This window comes from Copidosoma floridanum, unplaced genomic scaffold (assembly GCF_036245765.1).
Source record: "Copidosoma floridanum isolate Cflo_tuat_1 unplaced genomic scaffold, Cflo_Japanese_pri ptg000008l, whole genome shotgun sequence".
Lineage (NCBI taxonomy): Eukaryota > Metazoa > Arthropoda > Insecta > Hymenoptera > Encyrtidae > Copidosoma > Copidosoma floridanum.
In genome coordinates this window covers 13,835,484-13,847,972 of record NW_028321885.1, presented here as the reverse complement: position 1 = coordinate 13,847,972, position 12,489 = coordinate 13,835,484, and the positions used below count along the sequence as shown (strand labels likewise).

Below are 12,489 nucleotides of genomic sequence, written 5' to 3'. Positions count from 1 at the left end.
GTTAATGTATGAAATTACATGAATATGAGTGGCCGTCGGGTTTAATCGAGCGCATACATCTTGATTTTTGTGGACTCATTGAAGCTCACATGTATTGGATCATAACAGATGCTTATTCCAAGTAGATTGATGTTAATGAGATGTCGATGATTATGGTGATAAGCACTATTAATATCTTAACAACATATTTTTTAACCTATGGGATTCCAGTTTGTGTTGTATCTGGCAATGGCCCTACATTGACATCAGAAGAGTTCAAATCTTTCTTGCACAAAAATAGTGTCAAACAGCTGCTCACTCCAGCATACCATCTGGCATTGAACGGCGCAGCGAAAAATGTCGCAAAAATCTTAAAAAGTAAAGTTTAATTCATGATTCAAAGTAAGATTCCGCGTCAGGAAGTGTTGGCAAGGTATTTACTGTCATATTAATCAATGCCTCACTATACTAGGGGGTGATACCAGCTGAATTACAATTAGAAAGGAGAGTGAGATCAATACTCGATACAATGAAACCATCCAAGTGTGAACGAGTACGACAGAGCAAAGAAAATCAAAAGAAATTTTTTAAAGACAGTCGAAAAGAGAAAGTTTCAATAAAGATGACAATATTCCCACCAAGCGCTTTGGTGCAAATACATGGGATAAAGCCGTAATATCAGAAAAATTTGGCCCTGTTGCATACTCTGTCATTCATGAAAATAATAAAGAGTCTAAGTGACACTTGGATTAATTGCATTATAGGATTGCAAGCAGTGGTCTTGAAAATATACAGACTCCCACTCAGCAGTCTGTTGTAAGCGAACTACCAAAATATCATACTTAGCCATCTGTTGTAGACGAACGCGCTCGCTCCGAGATTCCTAGGTCTCTCTCGTTAAGATCTGAGCCAGTTGATATTTAACAAGGTATTATGAATGCCGAATCAATGGACACTCAGCCTCTTTTGCGTCTTTTAACGCGTATACGTAATGTGCCTAAAAAACTGAACTTGTAACACCATCCGACATGTAAGCGTTCTTTAAGGAAGGAGGATTATAATGAATGTGATTGATGGCATTGCGAGTCTAGTATAGAGAGGCTTTTGAGTGGAGCAAGTAGGATGCATGCTCGATAGGGCAGAGCGTGCTGGACTGTCGATGTGGGCAGTCCTTGTATTGTAAATAATACTGCTGTTTGTAATAAAGCCATTCTTCATATAGGTTACTTATTCACTTACTTTGTTATATCCTGAATCCCAAGGATAAAAACATTATCTATATTTATAGCTTTGATATCAAACATTTAAAAAAAAATCCATATCACTCTTAACTTTCACTTTTGCTATTTGATAGTTTAAAGTTTTGTTCATAATTAAAAAATCACCCTCAACTAGATAACGCAGTGCACTAAAATACTTTAATTTGCACATATATATCTTTACATGAATATTGTAGTATAATTTCAAAATCACGCTGCACATTTAATCATTTTGATTGACAATTAATACACTATTTAAATAATAAAAAAATTGATATTATCGAAGGATCTTACACTGCGTTACGTAGTTCAGGACGCTTTTTTTACAATAAATAAGATTGTAAATCATCCCATAGCAAAAACTAAAGGTGCAGAGTTTTAAACACTTGTTTAGTATCAAAGTTATAAATAGTAATTAACATAAAAGTTAATAACAAATAAGAAATTGAATGCACAGCATCATTCTATGATTTTTTAAGGGTGATTAAAAGAATTATCTTGAGCTATAAATTATCAATTAATCGAGGCACCTGCATATTAACCTGCATTATAACTTGTTTGTAATGAAACGACATAAATCACTACATTCTTAGGATAAAATTACTTCATTTTATTAATCAACATTATCACTTATTATACTAAACCCATTATCATTATATACCTGTGGAAAGGCGATGTAACTTTTAGAATCGTAAAGCCCTTCCCATTTATTAATAAGTTTGACATTAATACGTGTACGCTCATTCTCCACCATTATTTCATCCACAGAATTATTAAGTAACTTATAAAATATATTCTCAAAGTCATTTTCTGCATTTTATCGCTTTTTGCTATTGAAGTCTATATATTATTATAACTATGGACTTTAATTGAACTGTAAAGCTCTAAGACTTTTCTTTTCTTTAGAGACCATGGCTAACAGCTCGCTTAAATGTAGGATAGTAAATCATATCGTTGTTTATTGTATAGAGTAATTATTAATTTTTTTTGCTCAGACGCTGGAGGTGCAATGTTCTTAGTATAAAAGGTTAATCCTTACGGGCGTCCTGAAGAGTCTTAGGATAGTCAAGATCTACTAAAAGTATGTAACCTATTTCTGCATCATCTGCTACGTTCAAAATACCAAGTGGATCAATATTTTAAATCTATTTAAAGCCTCCACAAGGCAGTAACCGTTTCTCTCAACATTACATCAACTAAAAGGCCTTGAGTTTTCACAGGTTAGAGAGATTTTTTTTCCCAAGGTTTTCAAGAAAAAAATTGAGAAGCTAAAAGATTAAATATTCATGAAAAGTTTTATAAATGGATCTTGCGGAACTCAATAAAATTGCTCACAAAGTTTCTCTACCAATGAAAGTAATTTCTGAGATGATTACACATAAAAAAATGTGGTGACCAAACTGAGAAAGATCAACACTAGACACCGTTGCCATGCAGACTACATCACTTTCGTTTTTTGCTGGTCATATTTTCGATTTGTATCTATGATAACTTGTGCGTGACCGTCAGGATCTTGCGTCTTGACTAAGACAGTAGAGCGTAACGTAAGGTTGCCTGCCAAAGCAAGCCAGTTGCAATTGTTGTGAAATTCTTTGGCAAGCGCCACCAGCCAAGCTAAAAAGATGCTAAAAAGTGCACAGACGTTGCAGTCTCATGCAGCATGGAATGGTGGTCGCCGTTGCAAGTCTGAGAACGCTTGCTTGACTTGCAACTTAAAAGCTTATGCATACCCAAGTAGTTTATATACTTTAGTTTTAACGATTTGCTTTCTGTTTTGTAGACTGTTGGCGTAGAAGTCAACGCAGCAGATGGTGAAATGCTCGCCTTTGTACACGTGACTTTCTCACTTACACTGTTGTGCGCGAAGGCAGAGCTGCTTTCGGCCTTCTTGCGAGTCGACAACTTTACAGTGGCACTGATAATCTAAAGTGTAGAAGATCTTTGCTTGATGAAGAGCTTCATCGCAGCACAGGTAGAAAGTTCGGTGGTAGAGCTCTGTGAGTACTCCCATTCTCACACAGCCTGTGCGTCAAACTCCTGGCTGATGAGTGCCACCACCAGGTCGTCTCAATAAGCAGTAAAACAGTCTAGCTATTTTAATGCAGCTAAAGCATTTACAGTGCCACTGAGTAATTCCTTTAGCCCTTTTGCGGAATATGATGCAGTTGGCATGGAAAGCAAATCCCTGATAAATGCTGAGATCAAGTGCCGCTTTTCTTTGTAATGGTCATCAAGCATCTTCCATGCAGATTCAAAGTTCGCATTGATCGTTTGCACCGTACGCAGAATTTTGGCTGTTTCACCCTGGACATATGTCTTCAGGTGCTGCAACTTCTCGACGTTGCCTAGCCGAGAATCATGCACGACGATAGCTTTAAATAGATCTTTGAATTCTAGACAGTCTGAAGACTTGCCTGAAAAAGTTGATACAGTTATTGATGGGAGACTTCTTGGCACAGCCAAAAGCACAATTTTATCACTTTCTGGTGGCCCAGAAACTTTCTGCAGCTCCTTAGAAAGCCGAGTCGAGATAGGCCTTCTCTGTAGCACCATAGTTATTACCTATAAAATAGCTTGCTTCCTCAGCATTGTCTTGAAGTGCAAGAATTTAATCGTGATTTATTTTAAAGGGCTTTCAATTGGCTCTTAACTGTTTCAAGCGTCCATGAATTGTAGTACGTGTAAATTTTCCTTGGCCTAGTTTTTTCAGATTCACGTATGCATTGTTGATCAGCTGGAACAACTTGCTTTGTTTATTGAAAAGTGGTTTTAAGTCCGATGACATGCTTGACAAACAAGCCGAAGTGCGCGTGATAAACAAGCCGAAGTACTTCGAAGTTAACGACCTCCCACCTTGACGATTTAGACACGGAAGCCGCCAACACTGCACTTGAACTCGTAAAGTCTTTTACGAGCACACACACAATACGCCCAATACCAAACAGGTTACAGCCGAACTTGGAGTTGTCTCATGGCTGCTGTTGAAAACGCTTCTCTCACAGTGAGCATTTATAAGTGATTTACTGTGCATAAACGTGTAAATAGTTTTCAAGCATTGTGGTGATTTTGTAATCCACTGATCCCAATTCCTACTCACGACAATTGTCATCCCAGCATTAATGTCCAGCATAAACATTCTTGCAGCATTTAGGGAAGTACATTAGCTCCGAGCAGCAACTCGATCTCCACAGGATTCTCACCAAATAGGTCACAGCCGAACTTGGATTCTGCACACGTTGCAAGTCCTGATCCTATACCAACAGTTAAGTGGTTCCCAAAACCACGTTCTGCTACCAAAATATTTGTGCCAGAAAGTAATCGATTTACAAGGTTTTGTTGTTTTACAACTGCATTAAAATTTAGAACTTGGAATGTTACAGACTTCTTTAAATTTCATATCTGTACTGTATAACGTAATAGTTACAACTAAACTATAAGATCAAATGATATTGCACCTCATGCTCTTGAGTTTTTATGTTATACCATGGCTACATTGTAAGTAATCTGACGACTATAAGTGTAAAAAATTTTTATTTTAATACTTAGTCATAGTCAAACCTTTAAAGAGTAACGATCATACATTGTAATTGAGAATATGGTCTTGTAAATAATATCATAAATTTTATACCTGTATAAATTCACTTGCCAGGTTGTGAGTACTGTGGTCAGGGTATTAAACTTACGAAATACCTCACTAGAGATGATCTTGGAGTAAATCCTCTGTACGTGACGTGCAAAAGCATGATATAGCTTATCCGAAAAACTGATACAATCGTGACACTAGAATAGCAGCAATACACAAATGGGATCAAATTTTAGCTGAGATAGCATGGCAAATAGTTAAGGCTTCCGATTAAAGTATTAGTAAAAAAGCAGCTACTGTTTTGGTAACAGGTACAATGAAGCTTAAAAGTAAATAAGGTAGGAGCTTGGAACAGAAAAAGAAAAGAGGTTAAAAATAGAAAAATCGTGTAAATAAGAAGCTCAAAACTACTATTAATGCCATTATTAAGGCTGCCTCGTATGAAATAAGTACTCAGAGTAAAAATGCTCGTAAAGTGACCAGTAGTGCTTAAAAGGTGCTCATAATGAAGTTAAAAAGTGTGGTGGTAAAAGAGCATATTAAAATTTCTCGTTTTTCACCCCTTCCTGATCAAATTAGTAAGACTTTATAAGACTTTTTGAGCTTTATGAGACTGGATTGGGAGTATGTTTTAAATCATTTGGTAAAGGTCTAAAAAAATGTATAAGAAAGTAAGATTTTATTAAAAAGCTTTACCAAATGTAGATTTAATAAAATTTTCGAAGATTCTAAAAATTTTTTTTGTTGAAGTATTCGTGCAAAATGACTTACTAAGTGATGTGCCTTGGTATCGTGAAACTGCTACAGTAAATCTTCACGATAAGAGTAGATTTTAAACTCATTGGGTGATGTTTCAAAAATATAGCCAGAATGTTGTTTATTATGACAGTTTGGGAGATTTGCAACCACCTATTAATTTAATGCTATTTTCGGGTGTTAATACAGTTCAGTATAATCACAAGCGATATTAAAAATAGCTCTTACACCTGTGGTCATTTATGCTTAAAGTTTTTGTCAAAACATAAATAAGCCCTTTAAATAATAAAAAAGCTTAGTTTTACATTGATGATCATGGAAAAAGTATTAAGACTTAATTGGTCTTGTACTTCTATTAGAGGTGCAATATTTTCTACCTATTGAATTGTCACCAAAACAAAATTGTGTTCTTGGCTCAGTAAAACTTCTAACGTTCAATTCAATTTTTAGTTTTGACGTAAATAGCAAACAATTCACGTCAATGATCGAGTGGTAGTTATTCTAACTGGCAGTTATGGAATTTTAGATATTTAATCATTTTTAGTCGATGAGTTACAACCAAAAGATATAAGTATCAGTATCAAGCCAAATAATAATACGCTTTGTAGGATTATTAGGTGTCATCATACTATTAATTTCAGACCAAAAAACTCTAGAGTGGCAACTTGGTTAGACTTTAAGATGTTTATATTAAAACTAGAATGGCTCACGCCCTACGTTGTAATGTCAGATGCGCCTAAAATTCGTCTACTTAAGTATTTGCAGAAAAATAAATTTGTATCTATGAGCTACCTGACTAAGGAACTTTATGAATATTTACTTTTATCAACTACATGGAATCATATTTTGATGGTCAAGACGTCCAATCAGTTGGAAAAGCCACGCCATTTTATATTAGCTGCTCAGATGAATCGTGAAAATCAGAGAGGTATAAATGCTAGCCAGTTTTATCATTTGATTACAATAAATATAAAACTGTATTTAAATTTACAATATTATTATTTTGGAGATCTTAATATCGATGTCACATACAATCATTTTCATTGTTATACGTATGACATGTATGCAAGGTTTCAGAATTCATATTATGGTAAAGATCATGCACCTTTGTTGGGCAAATATCAATTTTAACATGCTGTACATTTGATTGTTCTTAACTGCTCTAAGCAAAACGAGTCATTAAAAAATGCTTTCGTATAGTGTGTGATTAAAATTTAAATCTCACTACAATTTTTTTTAAAATACATTAGCCGACTGCTTAATTTTACACGATCATATTATACTAGAGAGAAGTTATCTGTGCACAATCTCTAACGCTTCGTGTAGAATCGTGGCTGTCAAAACAAGAATGATGGACAAAAAGTGATTATGCTACCCGCAACTCGCTCTTACGAGGCACACTTTTTTTCTTAATTATTAAAGTGAGATTTTAACTAAGTTTTTTTATAAATAGTGCTTAGACGTCGATTTTAATGGGTCGTTAAAATGTAGTAAATTACGAAACAACATTAACAGTATGTTTTTTTTCATCTGACCATCCTCAGTTCTGAATAGTGAAAACAACCTCTTTCTATTAACTCCAAAAACCGTTTTTTTCTAATCATGTTGGCTTTAACTCTGTACTTTAATTTGAAAAAAAAAAAAAAAATCATTTCTCATGTAAGGACAAGATATTTATATGATTGGAAACAGTAGGTATTGCATCCTCTATTTTTGAGGGCGTGGAAACTTAATTTCTGAGTGAAAGTTACTCAATAAAGAATCATGAGAAAACTAAAAAAAAAAAAAACTTTTAAAACCGCAAAGTTAAGAAATAAGGGTAACGTGAATTTACATTTTCAACAATTTGACCCTCAACAAGGGTTAAGAATCCCTTATGAAAAAATCAATAAAAACATGCTTCACGTCATCCCATTTCGTTTAAAATTTATGTATAAACAGTTGTAAGGCCACTAATATTTAATCCATCATTAGATCATGTAAATTCAAAATGGTGGACCTAATATGGTAAACAAAAATTTGGACGAGTTTCAATTTTACTAACGAATCGTATACAAAGGTCGTTTCAACTGCTAATCATGAGTCTTATATCAATTTTTAAAAATTTGAAACATCTTATGCTTTACACGATTCACCTTAAAACTCCTTAACCTTAAACAGGCTGTTGGTGAGTACATGTAAACTCCAAAATCCCAAGTCTTTAAACCTCAGACAGGCCAAAAGACTGTGTTTCTTGAATAATAAATCCAAAGCTCTTTAGCCACTTTAACTGTATGCCTATGTATGAAAACTGCAAAATAATATACTCCAAAGCCCCAGACAAGCTAGAGGCTTGTGCATGTAAGCAGCAAAATCCCATTCTTCTTAGCTAAAGGCCTGTGATTCTTAATTAATAAATTTCAAACTACTCAACCCAGGCAGGCCTCTGTATTTCAGTTGCGGAATCCTAAGCTTCTTAATCCAAGAGAGGCTGGAGGCTTGTGCACGTAAATGACAAAGTCCCAAACCCCTCAAACCCAGACAAGCCAAAGGCCTGCGTTTTTTAATCGATAAATTCTAAACAACTGATTCTTAGGTAGGCCGTAGGACTGTGCATGAAAACCCTAAGCCTTTTAGTCGCAGACAGGCTAAAGGACTTTGACCTTAAACCACAAAACTTTAAAATTCAAGCTGAAGATAGGCCAGTGGCATGTGTTTAACAACTATATAGCATGGGAGCCCTACATTCTATACAGGCAAACTATCTGTGTTTAAAATCTCATATTTTCCAAACTACTAACGAAGGACAAGCATATTTTTGTAGTAGGAGAGACTAGAGAATGACAAGCTTACTAAATAACTCTAGTACCGCAGAGCAATTCCTAATGTGATTACTTTCTTCCTCTCCAAGTAAAACACTAAACAATGCAGCGTAAGTTTAATTAAAAACATGTAAAATTTTATCTAATAGAAAGCCTGCTCTCACATTTTTAATCGCACACACTCGATATAAACGAACTGGTTTTAAACTATCTTATGACATCCATTTTGTAGATTGAACCTTGAGTTTCAACATGCTTTTCTTAAATTTGCTCTAGGAGGCATGGAAAAAAAGTTATTTAAAAAATAATAACGTGTTCTATATGGGGAATGACTGGCACCTTAGGGCAGGGCACTACTAGCATGGGAGTTCCCTACATTATCGGTGAGTTCCAACCGTAAACAGATTTCCTAACCTTATCCAGACATGTAAACATTGTGATACACAGTGATATACCGTGATACACAAGGTGATTTAGTTTTTAAGATGCTTATTGTTGAAGCAAATTTTACAAATGATGCGTCACTATAAAAAAAAAGTAAACGAGGGAAGTGGGACAAGAACCAAGTTTTAATCAAAAATCAAAACTATAATTCCAAAGTTAGAACTTCAATGTGATTTAAAATATTTGTAATATGTATACATGTTTACATGCTCTCGTCATTTTTTAATTTTAATTTTAAGTGTACTCAATAAAAAAAAAACTTCTCTTTTTTAATTTATTTTACGAGTTATTCTAACAAATTATCGTGATTGATCAGGCTAGTGGTACCCCAACCCCTGCTAGAAGTACCTTACTATGGGGCTCTACTAGCAGTTTTCAAGGGTTTGGTTTGTGCCGTTCTTAAACAAAAAGTTTTATTATTAAATTATGAAATTTGCTTGAGTTGTGATAACTACATTCTTTTTTTTTTAAGAATCGATTTTTTCGGTTAATCTTACTTTAAAATGAAAGCTGCAATTAGCTGTCGAAGAAAAGGTGTCTGTCATTCCCTGGTCTCCCCTATACTGAAAAGTAGATTTTATAATTCACTTTTATTTTAAAATATTTATAGTATTCCTTTTTCTATTAAGTAATTGACTGATCTGTTTACTTATTAAAAAAAATGACTTATTTTTTAAGTAAATAATAACAGAAAGAAGTTAGTGAGTAGTGCCACGTAAATCAGTAATTTTATTAATATTTCTATGGAACAGACCTGAATGAATTTGAAGAGTTACACTAAATATGTCAATCAAAATACTTATTTCTTTTTACACTTAATAAACAGCTTATATCAGTGCAAGACGAAAACAGACAGAATGTTTGATTCTATTATACGTAATGAATCTGGGATAATCTAATGAAAAAAAAAATATTTAAAAAGAACAATTCTAACTGAATTATTTGTTTTTCCTGCTTCATACATATTTGATCTCATTCATATGTATATATTTATACTGTATGTTATGTTATGTAAGAATTGTTGCTTATTATAAAAAAATTACTTGTTGTATCATTAAAAATAATCAAAATTATTAAAGAAATTGGTTAAACACATTCCTGCTTTGCATTACAAGCAAGTTAAAGGAGCCGTTTTACCACACATGTCACATTTTCCATCATGATAATTGTAACAAAATTTATTCGGGTTTGGTCCTTTCTCCCGCTGATCTCCAATGTAACCTGCTACATACCATGCATACAAGAATTAGTTTTTGAATCTAGGACTTTACAGTTGCTTATACATCAATAAATGCATTTTAATTGCATTGTTCCTATCATGTAAATCATCATCTTTGCTTAGGAGCAGTATAGTACTGTTACATCGAGGCTGCGCTCGACGTACCTTTTCTTTTTTTTTTTTCCTCCTCTTCTCCTTATCCTCCTCGTAAAGCCGCGTTTTCGTAGCAAGCTAAATGACATACACGCACACATACACCAAGTACCGAAACTAAGGCTTCGTGACACACAAATAAGGAGAAACCGAGCAAGACAAAGAAGAACTAGTCTACATCTCCCTCCCTCCTTATACGTTGACATCGCCTGATGAAATTGAATAATTTTCTATCCTTTTCCTCTTCTGTGTCCTAACCATTCGTAAATAACCCGACGCGCGAGCCGGGATGTTGATCTACACATCGGCCAGCGTTCATGCAACGCGACTTGACAACAGCATGCTATACTCCTACCACCTTCTTTCTCTAACACTTACATATCCAGAGACGCCAAGCCGAAAAATAACGCGAACTATAATATGACCTAATCCCGATAAGCAAGCACTGGGACCAGTATCGTTACTATATTATATTCTTTAGCGAGTAAGCGTCACCCCAAAACCAAAACAACATATGCAAAGGAAGACGGAAAGCATATAGGAAATCTTTCCCTCTCCCTGCCATGAGATGATGCAGACTAATTCTGAGAACCTATGTGCGTCTCGTCGTCTCTGGCCGTAGTGGCAGTGATAAGGAGGCAAGATCTTCGGCTATATAAGCCCATGGCCTCCTGCACGAGCAGCTCAGTCTCAAAAAAATTCGTTCAATGGTCAGGCCAGCCTGGGTGTATACCTAGAGCAGTAGCCAGACTAAAGGCATACGACCTGGAGAACCCGGTCGATGCATTCAATGGTCAGGCCAGCTTGGTAAACCACCGAGAGTAGTAGCCAGACAGGAATACACGACCTGGAGAATCCGGTCGAAGCCTATTCGTGACCTGGAGAATACGGTCCACAATTTCAATTTTAATTATATCCGGCCACCCGGATCTTGCCTCGAGAGCCACTTATATTCCCCCTTTGTTTCTTTTTAATAAAAGTAAGTAACAATACTTTTTAAACTTAATTCTCATATATCCCCTAATAGTTTTTTCTTCTTCTCTTCGTAAAACCCACCTTGCGTGCCGTTCAATCCGGATATTAATGGCCAAGCAGGTGGTGGAAAAATTTTTAATTCAAAAAAATTTTAATTTAAAAAATCAAGCAACGCTAAGTTGTGTGCCGGTTGGTGCAAATGCCGATGGACAAACAACTAGCCTTCATTTAAAAAAAAATCAATCAAGCAACGCTAAGTTGTGTGCCGGTTGGTGCAAATGCCGATGGCCAAACAACTAGCCTCCAATTAAAAATCAAGCAACGCTAAGTTGTGTGCCGGTTGGTGCAAATGCCGATGGCCAAACAACTAGTCTCCAATTAAAAATCAAGCAACGCTAAGTGTTGTTCCGGTTGGTGCAAATGCCGATGGCCAAACAACTAGCCTCCATTTAAAAAAAAAAAATCAATTAAGCAACGCTAAGTTGTGTGCCGGTTGGTGCAAATGCCGATGGCCAAACAACTAGTCTCCAATTAAAAATCAAGCAACGCTAAGTTACGTGCCGTGGGTAAAAATACCGATGGCCAAGTAGCTAGCTAACCCTTCTCTAATCATCTACCCTGTTCCTACCCTAGTGCCTCGTCTTCAACCCTTGCTGTCGTGTCCCCAGGCTATTGAGCGAAAGCTTAGGCCTAAATACAGAATTTACTATTACGCCGTCTTCGACGTAACAGAGAATAATTTTTGGAGGCTCCGGAGGGATAGATAGTGTTAGGGTCGCCGTAGCGACGACGTAGAGCACTTGTGCAACAGAGGAAGTTAAAATTTCCAAAAGGAATTTTTTTTTTATCTATAAAAGGATTAGGGCGAAGAAGATCAATTAGTTGACCCCCTTTTATTTTTATTTGTATGTGTGTGAATTCAAGTTTTTCTTTCTTTTCTTAATTAAGTGAGCCTTTAACTCACCGAAGCTGCTAAAAGACGGATCGAACAAGCGCCGTCAGAAGCAGATAAGAGAAAAATTATACGATATACAAAGAAACAACAGAGGTGGACCCTGAACAAACGAAACAGAAAATTACTTGGGACCGTCTGCAGCAGCTAATATACGATCCGGAACCTGCTCGTAAACAACCGGAACGCCCAGTGACTCCGGGCAAATGGTATGTGAGCGGGAATACAAGTGCAGGTGCGAGTGCGAGTGAGAGTGTGCAACAATAAAAAAAAAAAAAAAAAAAAAAAAAGGGAACACACACACAGAAAAACTAAAGTGATTTGAGTGTAGTTTTAAAATAATAATAAGTGAAATGTCCTTAAAAAAG

General features: G+C 35.7%; 1 protein-coding gene across 1 annotated transcript; it reads right to left on the bottom strand.

Moving 5' to 3' along the window:
- Positions 1-3,329: 3,329 nt before the first annotated feature.
- Positions 3,330-3,791, bottom strand: LOC149375309 (uncharacterized). Its single transcript, XM_089589302.1, has one exon. The coding sequence runs from the start codon at positions 3,789-3,791 to the stop codon at positions 3,330-3,332; it is 462 nt and encodes a 153-aa protein (XP_089445428.1).
- Positions 3,792-12,489: the final 8,698 nt, after the last annotated feature.